At 42.6% G+C, this 20,740-nt stretch overlaps 2 protein-coding genes across 8 annotated transcripts in view; both read right to left on the bottom strand.

The window, feature by feature from the left end:
- Gas2l3 (growth arrest specific 2 like 3) overlaps positions 1 to 8,499 on the bottom strand; it is a 32,339-nt gene extending 23,840 nt beyond the window's left edge. For all 4 annotated transcript variants that reach the window (XM_031349529.1, XM_031349526.1, XM_031349527.1 and 1 more), the window contains exons 1-2: positions 8,377 to 8,499; positions 1,473 to 1,579 (exon numbers count right to left, since the gene is read on the bottom strand). The gene's annotated coding sequence lies outside the window, so the exon portion shown is untranslated. The remainder of the gene's footprint in view (positions 1 to 1,472; positions 1,580 to 8,376) is intronic.
- A 10,770-nt stretch (positions 8,500 to 19,269) lies between these two features.
- The window catches only part of Nr1h4 (nuclear receptor subfamily 1 group H member 4), a 92,201-nt gene continuing 90,730 nt past the window's right edge, over positions 19,270 to 20,740 (bottom strand). For 2 of the 4 annotated variants that reach the window (XM_031349533.1, XM_031349531.1), the window contains one exon: positions 19,270 to 19,758. In XM_031349533.1, the coding sequence (XP_031205393.1) occupies positions 19,520 to 19,758 (239 nt within the window). In that variant the 3' untranslated portion in view covers positions 19,270 to 19,519. The remainder of the gene's footprint in view (positions 19,759 to 20,740) is intronic. The other 2 variants (XM_031349532.1, XM_031349530.1) reach the window with 1 other exon arrangement.

Below are 20,740 nucleotides of genomic sequence, written 5' to 3' on the forward strand. Positions count from 1 at the left end.
TCACATGCTTTCAAATTCTTCTGTTACGACAGACAGTATTCCTGAAGTGACAGAAATATTACCTTTAAATGACCTGCCTTTCCTTTAAAAATATTTCTTTAGATTTAGGGATGGCTCACCTGCAGAATGCTTGCCCAGCATTTGCAAGGCCTTGGGCTCAACCCATGCTACCTCAATAAATAAATAAACTAATTTGCAATAAAGGAGGACTCAGGTACATCGTAACAGATCCTCAGCTATGAAAAGCTATTGTGTACACTATTTATTTGGGGGAAAACTTTTGTAACTGAATCAGTTAATCAGTTACTCAATGAGTTCTCAACTATATCCTGGGTATAGAGTGCCAGTTTTTAAAATATAATCTAGGTGTTCGTATTGCCTTGTAAGCCAGTTTCATACCAAGAGCAGGTGCGTGGTCAGCCCCAGCCCTGGTCTGCAGCACAACCTCAATTTTCCTCTCACTCATTTACCCTGTCTTCCTCAGGACTAACCTTCCCCACGTCTCAGTCTCAATCTGAACCACCAGCATTCCTGGGGGAGAGGGGGCACTTCATCCCAGGGGTGCACCTAATTTGGCTTTTTTCTTTCTCTCTCTGTCTTATTGGAGAAGTTGCCTTCAATTCTTTGCCAGCCTTAATAGGATTTTTTGGTTATTGCCCGCCCCCTTAGATTGAATAAAAACAAAACAAGAACTCTCATGTGACCCCAAGTCCAAATTGTACCCTAATGCCGATGGGAATCTTTCACAAGCAAACATAATGCACACGTTAAGAATATTATACACGACTTTGAGAAGCTCCAGGAAAAAAAATGGGACAAACAGGAAGTGCCCTCCACATGCAGCTTGACCAGGACTGAGCTCAAGCCACTCATCCCAAAACACACAATAATGAGGTCCTTGCGGTTATTTTGCTTATGGTTCTCCTTGAAATCTGGCCTCCGATCACAAAAGAGAAAGCCATTCTATGGAACGTTCCTGCCCAGGGCTGCAGGCTCTGAACCACAATATGCTTATTCCTTATAAAATGTGATGAAGGACTTAAAAGTCCCATGACGCAATCCTGATAAAAACCTAGGGGAAGTACCAAAATGGCAAACAACTAAGTTAAGTTTCTTCAAGGAAAAGGGAGGAAAGAGAGTGCTACTGCACAGCACTGAGCCTCCGGACGATGCCAATACACATAAGCTCCAACAAGACGGCCAAGGGCCAAGCTGAAACAGCAGGAAGGACAGAGGCATTGTATACCAGTCTGTACTCCTGCAGTGTGCATCAAGGATGCTTTGCCATTTTGATGTCGTTTTCTAATAGTTCAAGAATATAGTATTCCTGATAGATGCAGAAATGTAAAAAGTCTTAGCTTTAAAATTCCGAGTTAAATACTCCCTAGCTGCTTAGCAGAGAAAACAAAATTTCTGTATCAATACCAAATTTTTTTTTCATATATTTTTAAAGAACATACTAATATACTCACCATCAAAACAGCACTATGGTAGTACAAAGCACTGGATTCATCTGGGTTCAGTTCCTGCTCCAACATAAACCAGCTATATGGGCACAATGGTGCTAACTTCTTGGAACCTAAAAGTGTATCAGAAAGACAGGGTCTCACCATCACTCTCAGATGTCTGATGTAAAAATAAAATGAGGTGATATATAAATATCTTTTTTTTTAATTTGTACTGGTTTAATGTGAAAGATCAACACTGAAAACTGTGTTACTTCATTACAAGAATGGTATTTGTCTAATTTTACCATATTACAATTACAAGTTACATAGCATGGACATAAACAAACTCCAAAATATTATGTACAAATGAAACAAAACTCAACTTGTAAAATTAGGAAGGACAGTCCAGTATGTACAGTCTTTATAAACAATGCAAAGAGGAGCGTATCTATAGCAGGTGAGTGTAAACAGACCAGAGGTTCCTTAAAGAACAATGGAAAACACTAACAAAGGTACTCAAATATAGAATTAGCTAGGGTTCCTGAATTTTCCTTTGGGATGCGAAGACTGGTTATCCACATGATCCGGAGTCTATGCAAAGTCCTGGATGAGTGTGGCCAGTAAAACCCTTGACTAGGAGCACTTGACTAGAAAATCTATGCCAAAATCTAGACATAGTTATAATGCATTTGACAAAATTTACAAAATTAAAAAAATAAGATCAACAGAATTCCATTAAATATAACTTACAAGACTTCTTTCACTAAATGTAAGGTTTTGAATGAAAATAAAATTGTTAATATAGGCATCAAAACCTGAAGCCAGAATATGCAACTTAGGATTCTCTTTGCTAGAATAAATCTTTTGTGATCTGTGTATGCAATGTGCATGTATGCACAGACCCCTACACACCCATGCAGAGCCTACAGCAGATTATTAAGGATGCGCCTGTTTCCACTCCACCATGCTAGAGTTATGGATATGTGCAAGCCAGCCCTGCTTTTACATAGCTGCTGAAAAGAAGAATTTAAGACCCTATCCAAAGTGTTCTTACTCTCTGAGGCATGTCCTCAGCCCATGAGTTTATATTTTAAACATAAATCCTTTGTCCCTTTCAGCCTTATTTCTTATTTCAAGATAAGTCCTGTTTTATGTGATAATACATGCATTCATGTGTTCAATAGACATTTATCCAGATCCTTTATTGAACTAGTCACCAGAGCTAAGGTCAACAAGGTTGCCATCTTACTGTCCTTACAGAGCTAATAACAAACACCAAAGACTGAAACAGGAGCCAGACGAATCACTGCATGACTTTAAACCATGCCAGTGCTTTGAAGCCAAAACCAAAATCTCTCAAGAGAAAAATAACAAGGACCTACTTTAGACTTAAATTGAATGAAATGATTTTTCTGTAAGAAAAGCGTAAATCTGAGGAAGGGTGAGTGCTTAGCCAGGAAAGGAAGAAGGTTCTGCACACAGCAGTTTTTACAAAGGCTCCATGTGAAGAGAGTACGGCATATTCCAAGAGCTCAAAGAGGCATGATGGCTGAAGGATGGAGAATGTGTGCCTTAGAATAACACTGGAGAGTGGCCCCATCAACCAGGCAGCATTGAGAAAATTAGATTTCATTCTAAATGGAGTGGGGAACCACTGAACAGTTTTAATGAGGGAGTAGTGGCAATGATCTCATTCCTAATTTTAAAAAGCTCTCTGAGGACAAAGGAATACAGAAGTAAACGAGAAGTGAGTTTAGCGAAGAAAAGAAGTAAACGGCTAGAGATGTAAGAAGAAGAGCCAAGGAAAAGGATGAGAGGACCGATAGGGAGAAGCGAGGACAGAGAGGGCAACGCAGTGAGCACCTACAGGAGAAGGAGGTCAATCTGGAGGGTGAAGAGACGGTCGCCTACTGGGGGTGGACTGAAGAACCCCATACCCCACACCTGGGATGAAAATGAAAACATACTTTTATGACATTTCTGTACTTTTTTTCTTTTTTAAAGACACCAACATTCCAGAATTCTCACTCCGCACATCTTATGTCAAAGCACTCTTTAGATTTCCAACTCCTTCCAGCTTTGTTGACTACAGCACACTTCTCTTTCTCTGGCTGGTTCTACTCCTTGTTACCAGCTCTCCTTGGGGGAGGCAGAAACCAGCCATAGTCTTTCCCCAGATATCATAAGAACAATCTCTAGGCCACTTACTAATATTCGTCCCCCCGGAAACCTCTTCAGCTAGGCCATCATAACCTACATTGCTCTCAGCACCACTGTCTTCCAGGCTCCTGCTGGGATGGCTCAGGAAGCCCCATTTAAAATGCTCAAATACTTTTCTAGTCCAGAATCTTCCATGTCCCTATAACAAACAGCAATGATCAGACTTGTCACAGTAATACCCTGCTCCCTGACACTTACTCTGTCTTGGTCACTCTTCTATTGCTGTGAACAGACACCACAACCAAGGCAACTCTTAGAAAAGAAAGCATTCAATTGGCGGCTGGCTCGCAATTTCAGAGGTTAGTCCATGATCATCATGAGTGGGAACATGGCAGCATGCAGGCAGACGTGATGCTGGAGAAGTCGCTGAGAGCTGTATCCTAATCCACAGGCTGAGAGAGAGACTCTGGGCTTGGCATGCACTTTTGACTGTTTAAAGTACTGCAATTGACACGAGCTGATAAGTCAGAGGACTCACTAAGAAAAGCAAATGACTAAGGCTGAGGGTAGTCAGAGTTCAGGAATGCAGGACAGAATAGCTGCACAGAGGGGTGAGGACTCTGACCACTGTGACCCATCCATGTTTACTATACCGTCATCTATATCAGACAGAAGAATGGCACCCAGAGATGACCCTTCTTAATTCCCAGAGCCTACAAATATCTGCCTTGACATGAAAAAGAGGAAACTTGCAGATAGAAAATAATACCTTGGGATGAGAGCTTACCCAGGGGGAACTAACATAATCACAAGTCCTAAAGAGACGGTGGAAGACCAGCACGAGACTTTCCCTTCTCAAAAGAGAAGAGGAAGGTGGGCTGAGGGGAGAACCTGTGTAAGTGGGTACTGGAGGGGACGGAGGGATGACATTGGGATGTAAAGTGGATAAGTAAACTTAAAGAGGGGGATGGGGGGAAGAGGGTTGAAGAAAGGCCAATCGTAGGAGGCAATAAGAGGCCATGATGGGAAAAAGTCAGAGGCAGAGATCTGAGATGCTGGACCAGGGCTGTGAAGATCGAAGAAGCCAAGAGATGCAGGGCCTTCCTGGACACTGGAAAAGGTAACGTGGACTCCTTCCTATGGAGAGGAGTAGCACAGCCTCGCCAACACCTTCTGTCATAAGCATCATTAAAACTCTTGACTTTTTATCCCCAAACTATAAGACAATAAATCTGTGCTGCTTTGAATCCTTCTAACACTTGGGAAACTGAGACAGGAAGATTAAGACTTCAAGACCTGGGCTACACAACAAGATCGTGCCTCAAAATTAAAAAAAAAAAAAAATACATATATATATATATATATATATATATGCACATATATATATACACACACAGCAATATTAAAATTGATACATATATACGTATATATATATGTGTATATATTATTAAAGGTTAAATGGTACTATGAAATAATGACACAAATCCATGGTATATTTACCTACAAAAACCACAGCTACAATAGAAGAAGATGTTTCAGAAAAGTGAAATTTTAGGCTGAGAGGTGACGGTAATCGAGTACTTGGCTGGGATGTACAGGGTTTTGTGCTCCATCTCCAGCGCTGCGAGAAAGGAGGAGCAGGATTTCCATGGTTTCCTTACTAAAGCATCACATACATACCACTTACAAGATATAGAGATTGCCTCTTTGTTGGAGGACTTGAAAATTTCTCTTGCAGTGTTTAGCAGATAGTGAATTTGAATAACTCAAATTCAACTTAGAATTTTCAGTTTAGTTTTGGAATACAAAAAACAATTTTTTTTAACTATTTTTTTTAATTGTGTGTATTCTGAGGAAGGTATATACATGTGAGTTCAGGTACCCAAGGAGGCCAGAGAAGGGTGCCTGATACCTTGGAGCTAGAGTTAATTATAGGTGGTTTTGAGCTACTCTGCGATAGGGATTCTGGGAACTGAAGCTAGGTCCTCTAAACCATCTCTCCAACCCCTACCCCCCAAAATAAACTTTGAAAAGAAATTTAAAATCAGTTCAACTCCATCACTTCAATTAAAAGACTGCAATACAATACACTAATGAAGAAAAAGTGAGAGAAAATATATTTAATTATCCATTAACAAAAACTTCTCAAATAGTTTATGGACCATTCACATTGTATACTAAAATATGAGCGTGGGTAAAGACTGAAAACTTTCCTCTAGACATGGTTGTACACCGACCATGTAATCCCAGCACTCAAAAGACTAAGGCAGGAGGTTGTCACAAGTTTGAGGCCATGCCTTTACAAAGCAACAGTTACTTTTTTTAGTTACTGTGATGACCAAGGCAGCTTATAGAAACAAGAGTTTATTGGGGCTTAAAGTTTCAGAGAGTGGCTCTGTGACCACCCATGGCAGCAGGCAGGCAAACACAGCGCTGGAGTGGTAGCTGAGAACTTTCCATCCTTTGAGCTTTCTAAGAGCTGACATTTGATCCACAAGCAGGAGGCAGAAAGAGCTAACTCTTTTGCAACCTCAAGGCTGGCCCCCAGGGACACATCCCCAACAAGGCCACACCTCCTAATCCTTCCCAAACAGTTCTACCAACCAGGGACCAAGTACTCAAACATAAGAGCCTGAGGGTGGGGCATTTCTCATTCAAGCCACCACACAACACAGGTCAAAAGAAATGAAGGAAAAAGGGGAAGAAAAGAAGGAAAAAGAAAGGGAGGGAGGGAGGAAAGAAGGAAAGGAGGAAAGAAGAAAAGAATTTTTAACAAAGCCAAACTTTTTTTTTTTTTTTTGAGACTGGGTTTCTCTGTGTAGCCCTGGCTGTCCTGGAACTCAACTTTGTAGACCAGACTAGCCTCAAACTCAGAAATCCGCCTGCCTCTGCCTCCCAAGTGCTGGGATTAAAGGCGTGCGCCACCACTGCCACCACCGCCCGGCCCTAACATTTTTTTTTTTTTAAGAACCAACTTTAATTTTGGCCAGGAGTATAAATCAGTCCTAGGCTGGGGTAGAGCGCTTGCCTAGCATGCATAAAGAGTGACATCCTGAGAGATAGACAGACAGACAGACAGACAGACACACACACACACACACACACACACACAGAGTAACTCCACCATAGCTAATATAATACCTTCTTACAACCACTTTATATTGCATGACAGTAAGCAAGCATCTGTCAGATAATACGTCAGCCCATGACTGACTGATGACCAAACACAGCCAACTCCAAAGAAGTTATGAGCAAAAAGATCACATTACATTTCATGTCTGTGCTATACTTTATCACAGTAAGGTTCTGTGAAGGTTTATGATTCATATATAAAATATTTAGTAACATTCTGTTGACCAAAACACCTGGTGTATCACAGTGCAATTCAATGAGAAAACCCCATGGGTTCTTAGAAGAAGAAACACCCAAGAAATGTAATTTTACCCACTGCCTTGCAAAAATTATTTCTGAGGCAGTTCTCTCTAAGGATGAGGTTCTAATTAAATGTAAACTCAACTTGACACGAATTAGATTAGCTTCCCATTCTCTCAATACATCATTATTAGGTATGTAAAAGCGTACCTAATCCAAATATGAACAACTACTGAAAGACAGTAAAATCTGTTGTACACATTAACTTTAATTCTTTACTTTTTCTCAACAGTAAGGAAGTCTACCCAAGCAGCAGACAGCTAGTATGCAGTGTCAGTTGGCCAGAGTGAGTTTTTAAAACTGATGAGTCAGATACAGCAACACGTCAGAATCTACACCAGAGTGCTCTTAATAGTTTCCTCCTGAAGGGAATTAATGGTGTGGAGAAATTCCAATTTTTAATCATTCTGTGTAAGCGCAAGAGAAGTGAGCCCACAGCAGTTCAGAACTACTTATCTAAGGGTAGTCATTAACGATCTCACATGGGCTAAGCAAAACTCAAACTGTGACCTAGACTGGACCCGCAGAAAAACACATTCCTTCGTTTTAAATAAAGACTACAGAGCACTCTAATGTGTTCGACTCAGCCCCTAGGTTTAAAGGAGATAGGATGGAACAGAGTGGGGAGAACGTATGCATGGGGATGCAAGCTCTCCAAATGGTTCCCAGCCTCCCAGGGCATTCTGCAAACCTCCCCCAATTCAGTTCTCCAAACCCAGGGGTGTGGGTGGGAGAGCGTTGCGCAAGAGCTCCACTAATGTTCCCTAATTCCGTTAAGTCTGGGAGATCTGAGTTCTGCAGAGGAGAAATAGGGAAGAGCCTGCGGCGCCTATCACGGGGCGAAATAGCAGCGTGACTGTGAGTAGTAGTCTGTCCTGGACCAATGATTCTATCCCTTCCTTTCCGAGGATGATGATGAGGAATCAAGTGACCTTCTCTGGCTGGGCGCTGGGAAGGAGGGTACCCCGGCCACCACGCACTAGTTTTTGTCTCAGAGCTGGACGGGTCGCCGCTCTACCTCGCGCCCCTCCCGCTGACAAGCTCACACTTGTAGCCAGCCCCTCTTACCCACCACTGCAGGCAGGTGTAGGAAGGCGAGCTGAACTTCATCGTGACAGCCCCAAGAGCCAATCAGAGCACGCGGCGCCCTCAGTCAACCAATCGCATTGTTCCAGGGAATCCTGCAGCTCTGTAACCCACCTGAATTCCACAAGGACTCTATAGACTTGGAAAGTTGGGGGGAAGGGTGGGCGTGCTGAAGCGCAGCAAAGATGCCGCAGAATAGGCGACGGAAAGTTCGGCAGGAAAAGAGAAATCCAACAGGGAAGTCACTCACCAGCCCGGGAACCAGGTCACTTCTCCCTACGGGGCGACTCGGGCTCAATCTGTGCGTGCCAGCAAGCCTGAGATCAACCGCCGCCGCTGCCGCAGTTCGCCGCCGAACGCTGCCGCCTGTTTCGAAGGAGCCAATCAGAACCTGGGGCGTGGTCTGGGCGCCCCGCCTCCATAGGCTTTCTACCGCACGCTGGATGCCTATGGACCTCTCCCTGTCCGGTCTGCTCTGTCAGTGGCTGCGACAGCCCCTCCTATTTGTCCCGACGTTCAAGAGAGTGTGTGAAGCCCGCCTCCCAAGGCTGCTTCAGAGCGCCCTGGAATGTTGCTCTTCCCGGGAGTTTTAGTTCCTTTCCGACCCTAAAATCTGCTCACGTCCGAAGGGGCACTGAGGTTTCCAGAAATGCAAACCAACCCAGCAGGGACCTATCCAAAGCAGAAGTCTTTCAGACAAAGCCCACCCCCACCCCCTTACTGTGAAAGAGAGAGAAACCCTGCAGTCGCCCCTTGAAGCCAAAAGAGGATGTTGGCTCTTCCTTCAGGAAACAAGGGGGAAAGGGGATTTGGATGCCAAAGCAACAATGTAACCATGTGATTGTTACACTGTAGTGATAGATGTGAGTTAACTTCAAAAGTGACTTTTTGATGTGGGCTGATCTTACTGGCTAAAAGCCTGGAGGTTCTGTGTTCTGGCCCAAGCTCTTAGATTCCTGTGGCTTCTGTTTCTTTTAAGTCTTGACACCTCAGAGGTGCATGCTTCTCCATCTCTAAATTGTGGACATTGAACTGAAACCTGGCCTCTCACAAAAACAATACAGCTTTCATAGCTTTCATAGGGAACAAAACAATCTCAGTCTTCAAAGGGTTGAGGGGCATGGAACTGGAAGTCTGTGAAACAGGGTGATGGTCAGAAGTTTGGAAGTGGCTAGATCCTGAAGAAACAGCAAGAATCTGCCAGAGGAAGTCCTTGCTATGAAAGATTGGTTCCTAGGCAGGAGGAACAACAAATGCAGGACCTGGGGAGGCACATGGAATGCTCTGGAAGTAATCGTTTTGAATAACCAAAGTTTGGATCTGGAGAGACAGAGCAATTGCAGTCTGAAAGTATGTGTGTAAGAAGGTAGGTCTGGGAGATTCTGAGGAATGTGGAGGCCGTCCGGGAGGCCTGTGAGATGATTAAAAAGATACAAAGATAGAATAAGTAAATTCATTTGTGGGGTTTGATTAAAAAGATACAAAGATAGAATAAGTAAATTCATTTATGGGGTTTTTTAAGGGGGAATGTTCACTTTCAAAGATTTTTGAAGAAGGCAACAGAATAGTTTGTCATAAAAAAAAAGTAAACAAACAAACCAAAAAAAAAAAAACCTAAAATGACAACTCCCAAAAGTAGCTCAGAAGGTGGGTGTGAAGGAAGTGTCTGGAAGAATTAAGAAGATTGATTTATCTGGCCTTGGTTATTATGTGGTGGCACTGGTCTTAGGAATACAGGAAAAACAAGCCGTGGTAGAGGACTAGTGTGCATTTTCACTGGGTGTATTCAGTTTGAAGTGCGAGACAAACGTGGAGGTAGAGATGTTCCGATAACAGCTGAGTTGGCTGGAGCTACTTCAATCCATCTAAGCGGAAGATAAGGATTAGAGATGCTCTGCGGCAGGCCCTATCCTAAGCACCAGGGATCCTGCTCTCCCAGGATTCTAAGTGGAGAAGGCCATCATTAAAAATTGACAAACGTGATAAATGGACTTGATGATATCAGCCTGTAGTTGTTCCTGGTTTTTTTGTTTCCTAATTGCAGTCCATCTTAGAACTTCTTGCTGACTACTGCAGCAGCAGAAATTCACAGTCTGTTAAAACCACACTGTGTTCCCCAATATTTCTAAATTTAAAACCATGGGGCTATTTATATGCCTCCTCATTTAGCCAGATTTTGATGCTCTAAATTAGATTATCAAACTATATGCGCTTCTCTATAAAACTTTAAGAATAACTGTGTCTAAGTCCCTAGCACCAAAAAAAAAAAAAAATTAAATTAGGGCTGGCGAGATGGCTCAGCGGGTAAGAGCACTGACTGCTCTTCCGAAGGTCCTGAGTTCGGATCCCAGCAACCACATGGTGGCTCACAACCACCCACAATGAGATTGGACGCCCTCTTCTGGTGCGTCTGAAGACAGCTGCAGAAAATTACGCCAGAGAGAGTGGGCCGGAGCGAGCCGGGCCAGAGCAAGCGGAGCCGGAGCGAGCCTGAGCAGAGGTTCTGAGATCAACACCAGCCACACACATGATCGAACACAGTCATCTGTACAGCTACAGTGTACTCATACACATAAAAATAAAATAAAATAATTCTTTAAAAAAATTTAAATTAATGAATAAATAAATTGTGCTATTCAAATCTTGATGAGTCACTGCTTAGCAATGGTTCTTTTTCTTTCTTCTTCCATGTATGCCATGTGCCTAACTATTTGAACACCATTTATTTAAAACTGAAACTGTGCTTCATGGATATCTAAACATTCTCCCTCCACACACAGCTCTTAACGTTTTGGAGTCACTTACTGAAACCTTGCAGCAGCTAATTTAAGGCCTGCTTTGTTCTCACTCCTCTGGCTATTTGGTGACATGGGACATAGGACAGTATGGTTGTGACTGTTCCAGAAGCTGGAAATCTGTCCCAAGCAGTCCTCTCAGCCTGTATCCCTCAGTGGTTAAATGTGGATTTAGATGATGAACCCCCTAGGTCTTTCAATTTAACCAGCTTCTTTCTCACTCCCCTTAAAGTTTGCTTTCCCGTGTTTCTTTCACAACTTCACATTTAGATTAGTTCATAATTATTACTCCATCTCCTAAGCACACTGACCAGCTCACCTACCTTGATCTTAACACTGCAATTTGTAATAGAGGGTTCCATCAAATAAGCTATAATCTACTTTCATGTGTAGGCTTTCTAATTGGTGGTTAGGTTAATAGCCATGTTTTAGAGGTTGTCTCTTTAATTGAAATTGGCATAGTTGTAATGTGGGGGATGCAGAGGGCCTACCAGTTCCCTTCCATCTGATGACAGTGTATTCATTCTAACTTCCCAGTTTCGAAAGTATGTCCCACTTCAGGCAGCACCATGTTTGGAAGCCTAGGTTTTTAAATGGCATTACATCAGAAAGTTATTTGTCTGGCTAAAAAGCTTTTTCAAATACAAAGAGTCCTCCAAATATCCAGTCCTCTTGTCCTTTAAGTAAGGTATATGATCTCTCTACAGACCTACAAGGATGCTTTGGCTCCTTAAATACATGGTGGTTGCTTTTCATTTCGCTTTGCATTGGTTTTTCAGACATTTTGTTTTTATTTCAGTGTTTTGGAGATGGTTTTAATGCTCTGACATTATTGAGTGCCAGCTATGGATTGTGCATTGTGTGGGGTACTGAGTGAAATGCCCTGGTGATAGACATCTTGACTTGTTCACAATTAAATTACACCATCGGCAGGTGGTCAACTGAGATCCAAATACACTAAAAACAATACTGACCTTTGTGCTACTGTAAGAATGTTAATAAATGTGTTATATAAGTAATTCACCAGTATTATTTTATAACAATAGTTGTGGCTAGTATCTATGTACTGGGTTAAGTATTATATACTCCAATTCATCTCCACTGGGCCCTCAAAATATAACTTTATTTGTAAGTAGGCTTTTGCTCCAAATCTGATTAGAGTTTATATAAAAGACAGAAACACACACACACAGTGGGGTAGAGAAGGAACAGAGGTTAGCGTTATGCATTCACAAACCAAGGAATGCCAAGAGCTACTATAAATCCAGGAGATTCAAGAGAAGGTGTTCATGGAGTCTTTGGAGGGAGCTTGGCTCTGCTGGAACCTTGATTTTAGATTTCTGGCCCTCAGAACTGTGAAAGAATGAATGTCTGTTGAAAGCTGGCAAACTTCTAGTAAAGCTGGAATTCTAGGACACAATACCATCTATATCTGAACAGAGATATAAAAATTTAATAGCACAGCAAGAACACCAGCCTGAAGATGTACTCTCCAGTCCCCTGCTTCATTTACAAATGTCACAGATGTTAATAGTGCTTATGGAAACCATGCTTTCTCGAATTGGCTTATCATCCAAGGATCATCCAGTTTCCATCACATTTACTTACGTGTAATAAAACAAATTTTTAAAAAATCTTCATTCAAACTCACGTCAGAGAAACTCAAAAAGGAAATGTTTTAATCTTAGGATAAAATTCTCTAACTTCATGCAAAGTGTAATCTGAGATTTCAAATAACATCAACAGTTTGGTGGTTTGAATCAAAATTTTACTTAGTCCCCAGATGGTGAACTATTTGGAAGGATTAGGAGGTGTGTCCTTGTTGGAGAAGGTGTGTTGGGTGCATTGCTGGGGTGGGCTTTGAGACCAGGCCCCTCTCTGTCTCTGTCCCTCTGTCTCTCTGTCTCTGTCTCTGTCTGTCTGTCTCTCTCTCTCTCCTACCTAACCCCTGAGGATCAGGATATAGTTCTCAACAACTTCTCCAGCATTATTCCTACCTGTGAACCCTCATGCTCCCCACCATGATGCTAACAGATTCACCCTCTGAAATTGGAAGTAAGCCACAGATTAAATTATTTCTTTTGTAAGAGTTGCCTTGATCATGGTGTCTCTTCGTGTCAATATAACAGCAATCAAGACAACCAGAATCTGGTCCCTGTTCATTCAGACTCCCTTTGGCTACAAGATGTGTTCCACAAATTCTACATCTCTCTAGGCTCAATTTAAACTCAAATATATATATATAAAATTAAATAGGTTAATATCTGTATAGTTGTATGTAGGCTTAAGCTTTTCAAAACCTATTTTTAATAAGGGTTCTTAAATGTTTTAACCTCCCTTCTAGCCCACCACCCACCTGAGGTAATGGAAAAGAAAGGTTATTAAGATACGGAGTAAGTGGACCTGTTTAGAAATAGTTCTTTGGGGGATGAGTCCAGTCTTCATTTGTCAGGATATCAGCAGTTCAGTCCAGTAGCAAACACCAAATATGAATCAGCAGCTGCAGTCCAGTCCCCTTGCAGTCACTATACACAAACCAGCAAGGGCAGTTCAATCCAGATGAAGCTGCAAGGCTTGCCAATGGGCTAGGGTCGGCAGAAGCCGCAAGAAGCCACAGGAATCTCACAAGAAGTTCTTGGGCGAGTGTCTCTCTAAGGCATCACCACAAGTGGAGCTCAGCAATGCAATGTAAGGTAAACCAATACTTGCATGTCCTTAATGAAGAACACTAAGGTGGAGCAAAGCAAACTAATACTCTCTCCCACTGTCTGTATGGCCATATTTATAATTCCTTCAACATGTGTCCTTTCATGCATCTGCTATAGCAAAACATCCTTTCACCTGTGTCTGCTTTAGCAAAACATTCTTTCATGTGTCTGCTTTAGCAAAGCATCCCTTCACCTGCGTCTGCTTCAGGAAAACATCATTTGACATAACTGAATTTCCAAAGAAACCAGAAGTTTCCACTTCAGTTGTGCTTAGGTTAAAAAATACAAATTGCCCTAGGTGCTTCAGAAAGAGGCAGTTTAGTGTGGGTTTGGGTTTTTATAGGAAATGGAATTTAACCCAGAGATGAAACCAGCAGGAAATTCTGGACTTGGAAGTTAAAAGCCAGAACAATCAGTACTAGGACAGAACTTGCCCTGTAGAGCTGGAAGCCCTGCAGGAGACACCACCTTCACCAGAGAGTGAAGGGAAAACATTCTCTCATTCCTCATTTCCAGTCTTCCAGCAGGGCCTTTCTTGATAGAACCTAGTCAAAGCCAGCTGACCTAGGAGCATATACAGCGTAGCTTGGGGGGAATTAGCTCTCCTTCCCAGCATAAGTAGGGAAGGGAATGGGCTGGATAAATCTAAACACCAATAAAACACAGTAGCTGGGAGCTTTGTTGTTGCTGTTTTCTTTCTGTGAAACCTCAACTTCATTAGCTTCTGGAAAAAGAGAAACATCAGTGTATCTTGGTTAGAGATTTTCACGCTAGCAGCTGGGATGTTGGATGTGTGTTGCTTCAGGCTGTGGTTTGGGTCAAGGCACAGTCTTTCTGTCTCCCATTCTGGGTCACACTGATATCCAGGGCAAATTCTCCTTGTGGCAGATGGCAGATACTGGGTGTGCAGAGCAGCAAGCAGAGACACATCTGTCTCCAGAGGCCTAGGCTCTGAGCTGACTTATTGTCACTTCCACCTATTTTCAGAAGCCCAAAGCCAGCCACACAGTGAAGGGACAGTAGCCTCCTGGGGTATGTGGCTCTAGCAGGCCTTGCCCTCTCCCCACTCCCTCTGCCTTGCTAAAGAAAACCATTAGATTACATTCCTAAAGTCGGCCCCCAAGATCTATTTCCTCCTCCTGAGGCTTGACTACCAAGGTCCAGCTATCAAAGTATTGAAGTCCATAAATTCAAAAGGCTCACTTAATTAACATGCCAAATTAAAATTAAACACCTCATCACAACACTGGGGTTCGCCCTTTTAAACCTTATAAACTGCCATTTGCCTATGGGCCATGGCTACCTCCTCTCTATCCAGAGACAGTCCTTTGTCCCCCAGGACAAAAGTCCCTTCTCCCTCTCCCTTGTTCCCTTGCTCTATCTCTTACCTTTGTCCCTTATCCCTGACCTCTGTCCCTCTGGGGCAAATCAATCTCCTTTGTTCGGAGAACAAAGAACTCTTGGGGAGTCTTGGGCTGAAGTCTAGGTTTCCCTGCCCAGAGATAAGCCCAACTTCAGTGGGTGGAGATGAATGTTCTTCCCAGTCGTTTTATAAGGTGTTATGTATACAGATTCATAGATTCATAGATAAAAAGAATTTACAAACAGACCAAGAGGGAAAGCCAAGAATAATTTTATTGGCACTTGCAGTTAAGAGAAAAAAAAAAAAAAACAGCAGCTGTTTGGAGGGAGCTGGCTAAGAGGAAGAAAGTCATGCTTTCTGAGTAGAGGCCAAGAAAGCGGACAGGTGTAGCAATGGAAGCTGGCCCACAGCTGCAGAGGGTGAGGGAGGCAGGTGTTCGGAAGTCGAGCGATCCTCAGTGTCTAGGTAAGCAGGTTTAGGATTTGGGCCAGTCTCATATAAAAGGTGATTGAAAGGGTGGAACTCAGTCAAAGTCACCTTTTTTGAATTAGAACTCAGGAACTGGGTTGGCTTAGCGGTGAAGAGCGATAGCTGCTGCAAAGGCAGAAGGAACCTGAGCACCGGTTCTTCTGAGCTTCCTAGCTCTTCTTCAGATGTACCATCATTCTTGATGGTTCTGGAACTGACAGGTTTCCTGCTCAGGTGATTGATGGCCCACCTGGATCATTTTTTAAAATAAAGATGTATTTTTGTTATATATAGTTGAGGGGGGGCAGGGAGAATGTGTGCACACATGATTGTAGGTGCTCACAGAGGCAAGAGGCCCTGGTATCCCTGGAGTGGGAGTTACAGGAGGTTGTAAGCTGCCCAACATGGGTGTTGGGTAGTCCGTACTCTTACTACTAAGCCATCAATCCAGCCCCCTTGGGTTAACTGTTTGTCTGCTTGCTTGCTCGCTTGCTTGCTTGCTTGCTTGCTTGCTTGCTCACTCTTTGGCAGACAAGTTTTCTCTGTGGAGCCCTGACTGGCCTGAAACTCAGTGTGCAGACCATGCTGGTCTTGAACTCACAGGGATCCACCTACCTTCCCCCTACTCTCACAGAGTGCTGGGACTATTGGCCCAGCATGCACCACATCTAGTCTCTTTTTCTTTTTTAAGCAGAGTGAACTTGGATTTATCAAGGCAATGTTAGTCAAACCTCTCGAGAATGGGAGGGGCTCAAAATGAGGAATACCTAGAGTTGTTTCTCCTCCCTACCCTTTAAAAATTCTACTAGTGAGGGCTAGAGAGATAGTTCAGTGGTTAAGAACACTGACTGCTCTTCCAGAGGTCCTAAGTGCAATTGCCAGCAACCACGTGGTGGCTCTCAACCATCTGTAATGGGATCGGATGCCCTCTTCTGGGGTGTCTGAAGACAGTTACAGTATACTCATATAAATAAATAAGTATAAATAAGTACTCATATAAATAAATAAGTTTTTTTTTTTTTAAATCCGCTAGTGAACTACTTCTCAGAATGCTTAACACTGGATGTGTGGACATTTTCCACTTCTGTAGTTCAATTCTGATGGTAAGTATCTTTTGGAAGTGGCTCGGAGCAAACTGAGCCCACTGAGTAACAAGTTAGGCATACCCTCTATCTCTGAGCTTCTTCCTTGGCCCTGTCCTGTGATAATTATCTTGATTTAGTGCAGATGAACAGGCTAAGGACCCAGTCCCATAGGCCTCCTCCCCATCTTCAAATGACAACCATAAGGCCTAAGTAAACCCCCAGACTCTGACCAATCAGCTCTAAATGGCTAGTTTCTCCTCTTCAGGTTTAGTAATTCTTTAGAATAGCTCAAAGACTCCAAAGGAGGCTGCTCTAGCACTATATTAGTCAGCTCCATGCCCTTAAACTGCTGAGGCAAAGTTCCTGACAGAAGCCACTTAAAGAAGGAGAGGGCTTTTATGGCTCACAGTTTATAAGTGCCCAGGGCACTGAGGACGGCCTGGTGGCCAGAGAGGCTTGGTCCATGGCTGCAGGAGTTTGCAGTGTGGTTCCTGGTAGATCAGGAAGCAGAGTGCTAGCCCAGATCTGGACAGTAGCCTGCCTCCACCAGTGAAGGCCCATCTTCCAAAGGTTTCATGATCTCTCAGAGTCACTCCACCAGTTGGGGAGACCCCAAGAGTTCAAACCCGAGCCTGTGGGAGACACCTCAAATTCAGACATAGCATTCACTCCAAAACAGCCAAATCAAAGAGATGTACAGGACAAGGTGGGAGAGCATGGGGAACAAGGAGCATCCACATTCCTTTACCCAGCACGCCACCCTCCAAACCATCCCATTATGGCCACCAACCCAGTTTTCCAAATCTCATTATTGTGAGCAGGGTTATGGAGGCTGTACTGCATAGACGTGATTTATTTAATCATTGGCTTTAGGTATTGAAATCAGATCCCCATTCCCCATCCCCTAGAAGCTAGGGTTGAGAAAAAGAATCCTAGACCTTTAACCACATGGTTGGTCCATCCCAAAGCTATCTAGGGACCCACCAAGAGTCATTTTCATAACATAGCTTAGATGTGGTTAAAGGAAGCTTGCTATGAATATCAAAAGATATTCCTCTTCCCTCACCACTGAATGATACAACATATAAAAATCAATAAAAACAATAAACCATATAAACAGACTTAAAGACAAATATGACACGACCATCTCAGTAGCTGCAAAAAAAGGCCTTTGACAAAATGCTCTCATGGTAAAAGCCCGAGATGGGGCATACTGGAGTGAACACATCTCAGTATAAGAGAAGCACTACATGACAAATTATGCTAAATGGAGAACAAATTCAAAGGAATCCCATTGCAACCAGGAATGAGGCAGGGCTGTGTGTCCACCATTCCTGAGTTCTGAAGCCGTGCCTGGCACCGGGAACAGTGTCCCAAACTGCATCTCTTACAGCATCACGATGACTCTCTCACATGATAAACATAGTGTTTGCTACCTCGAGCTTTTGACCACTTCAGTACACCCAGACCAACAGGATGAAGTCTGCCGTGCCCACGGGTTCCCACTTCCCACCACTTCCCCCATGTGTTGCCTGCGATCCTGAGACACCAAACCACACTCCGTTTCCCAACCCCCTACCCCCAACAAAGGAATCTTCCCTTGCAAGCATTCAGAAGTTTACTTCAGTCTTCATTCTGTCTCTCTCCTGGTGGGCCTGAACGTTTCCATGCTTCACTGACAAACTAAATCCTTCTAAACAATGGACTGTTTGCGTTTTTTTATTGGTATATTCAGCCATTTCTTACCAAGTTCTGGTCTTTTGGAGAATTTGTTCAGTCCCCACCCTCCTTTGTCTCTGTCCCTTCTTTCACCTTGAGCTCCCCTGGCCCATAGACTGGGGAAAGAGTCTTTGAATCCCAGGGGAAATTTTACCTCCACAAAGGGTTGTCTCAGGTTTCTGTGTTAGCGCACTGTGCTTTACACTGTACACTTTTGCAACCCCCTCCCAGTTGTTACCAGATCTTAACTGTGTCTGTAAGGAGGGAGTTTAGCAGAATTTTGCATAAAAGAGGACTTTCCTTTTGGTATCAAATAGAATCCAAGCAGTGCCATTTGGATTCTAGCGTTGCTTTGTATTTTTCTATAGATTTTTTGCTTACAAAGCAAGCTCCGTTTGGAGAAAGAGAGATTTCAGCTCATTACTTACAGAAGGTGTTTCATTGTATTAGGCAAAGGAGAACAGGGAGAAGACTGCCACAGTTGAATAATGAAGGAAGGAAGTGAACTTCCTGCTTTGGGGAAGTATCTAACAGCTGTGCATCCAGCTGCAGGAGTGAAAACAGTGTGGGGGTGGGAGGAGCTGTGGGTGCTGAAGCCACAGTGTACATTTTTAAGAGTTATTCGCATGCTTTGTTCGTAAATGTGATTTCAAGACCCCAACTGTCTTGAGGGTATGGTGGCTTCAGAGAATATTTTATGCAGAAAAATCATTAACTTCCTGAACAATGAGAAGGCAGTCCCAAACAAATGAACATCAACCATGGCTTCTGTAGGGATGGAAACATTACTTTTCTATTATAAGAGTTTACTTTCTGGAAATTACCTGCCCTCCAACTCAATAAGATTCCCACCATCACTTAAAGAGATACTCCTCAATTTTTGTTTTCCAAATGAGAAGTCTCTTGCTACTACGTTCAGTTTATTGTCTCAGTTGAAAACATCTCTTTAATAAAATATATATAATAGTGTCGAATGAAGAGTAAAATGTCCCTAGCTCAATAGACAGAATTGAAGTAACATTTGATTTAATTAGGCAAAAAGGGCATGTCAGTGGGGTTCCCTGAAGCCTTGTAAAATACAGTGTAGGGAAAGCAATTCTATTGAGCCTGTATTTACAATCGTGGGAAGTGTATAATTGCCACATAAATATTCATTGAGATTCTAGAGTGAAACCAGGTACAAATAAAACAAGGGAAGTCCAATATCAGGTTTCTGTTCTGAGGAGGACAAGGGGCCAGCCCCACCCTTCGTCCATCACTGCACATCCCAGATCTCACAGAGGAGCGGGGTGAATTTGTGGTCATTCACCCTCCAAGACATCAGCATCTCAGCGTGGTGATGGTTGAATGTCCGGAGTTCTGTCAAGCGACCCAGGAGGCAGGCAAAATGCTGAGGGTTCTCAGGCTGGTAGATCTTGCACAGTTTCTGTAGCACATCAAGCAGAGGTTCCTGAAGCTTCTCCACGGCCTCTCTATCCTTTATGTATTGTCTGTCTATGTGAGGTTTGAAATAAAATAGCAAGATTAAGAAAGTTAAAAAACACTAATTGGGGTAATTATGGCAATGGCTAAGCTTTTTAAAATGTGTGTATTTATATATACATATATAAATAAATATATATACATATAAATATTGTGCACTTAAATGCACAAAATTTTCAATGTAATAAAATTATTTGCATGTACATACACACATATCTACACATATACATACAAAGATGTATACATACATGTGTATAATGGACTTATATGTAGACCAAGATAGGGAACACCAAATGCTCCCAGAAGTCCCCCTAAACTCCCTTCTCAATCAAAACCATTGAAGGAAACCCACTCAACAGGTGTAAGCATCCTGTCTCAGGGGAATATTCCCAGACTTCCTGGGCCATGGGGGATCTGTGTGTATAACTCCAGGTGGCTCTGCCAAACATTCCCTCCCACAATCATAATTATTAATGCCCAAATAATACCAACTAGCACCTGCCTATTTATCACATATTAAAAAAAAATCATCTAAGGCTAGCACAGTATGTTTTACAAACGACGAATGCAGTAATACTTGCACCCAAATTATTAAAGTCAGCTTTGAAAATAGATCTTATGCAGAGAGATATTCAGGTCTACAACTTTTAAAATAATAATAAAATTAAAAGCATATAACTATACAAATAGTGACTATTAAGTATATCTTTGAAGAGTCATACAGTGGAACATCATAACTTTTAACAAGAGCCTTGTAAAGAGTTTTCTAAAGGATAGACTGACCTCTGCTATGTTACAATGTATACCATGTCTCTGATGTCCCTGCACAAGTATCCATCTCTCTAAGGTTACAATGTATACTATGTCTCTGATGTCCTGCAAAAGTATTCATCTCTCCAAGGTTACAATGTATACCATGTCTTTGATGTCCCTGCACAAGTGTCTGTCTCTCCTATGTTACAATGTATACCATGTCTCTGCTGTCCCTGCACAA

The sequence above is a fragment of the Mastomys coucha genome, unplaced genomic scaffold (genome assembly GCF_008632895.1).
Source record: "Mastomys coucha isolate ucsf_1 unplaced genomic scaffold, UCSF_Mcou_1 pScaffold4, whole genome shotgun sequence".
In the NCBI taxonomy this organism is placed as follows: Eukaryota; Metazoa; Chordata; class Mammalia; order Rodentia; family Muridae; genus Mastomys; species Mastomys coucha.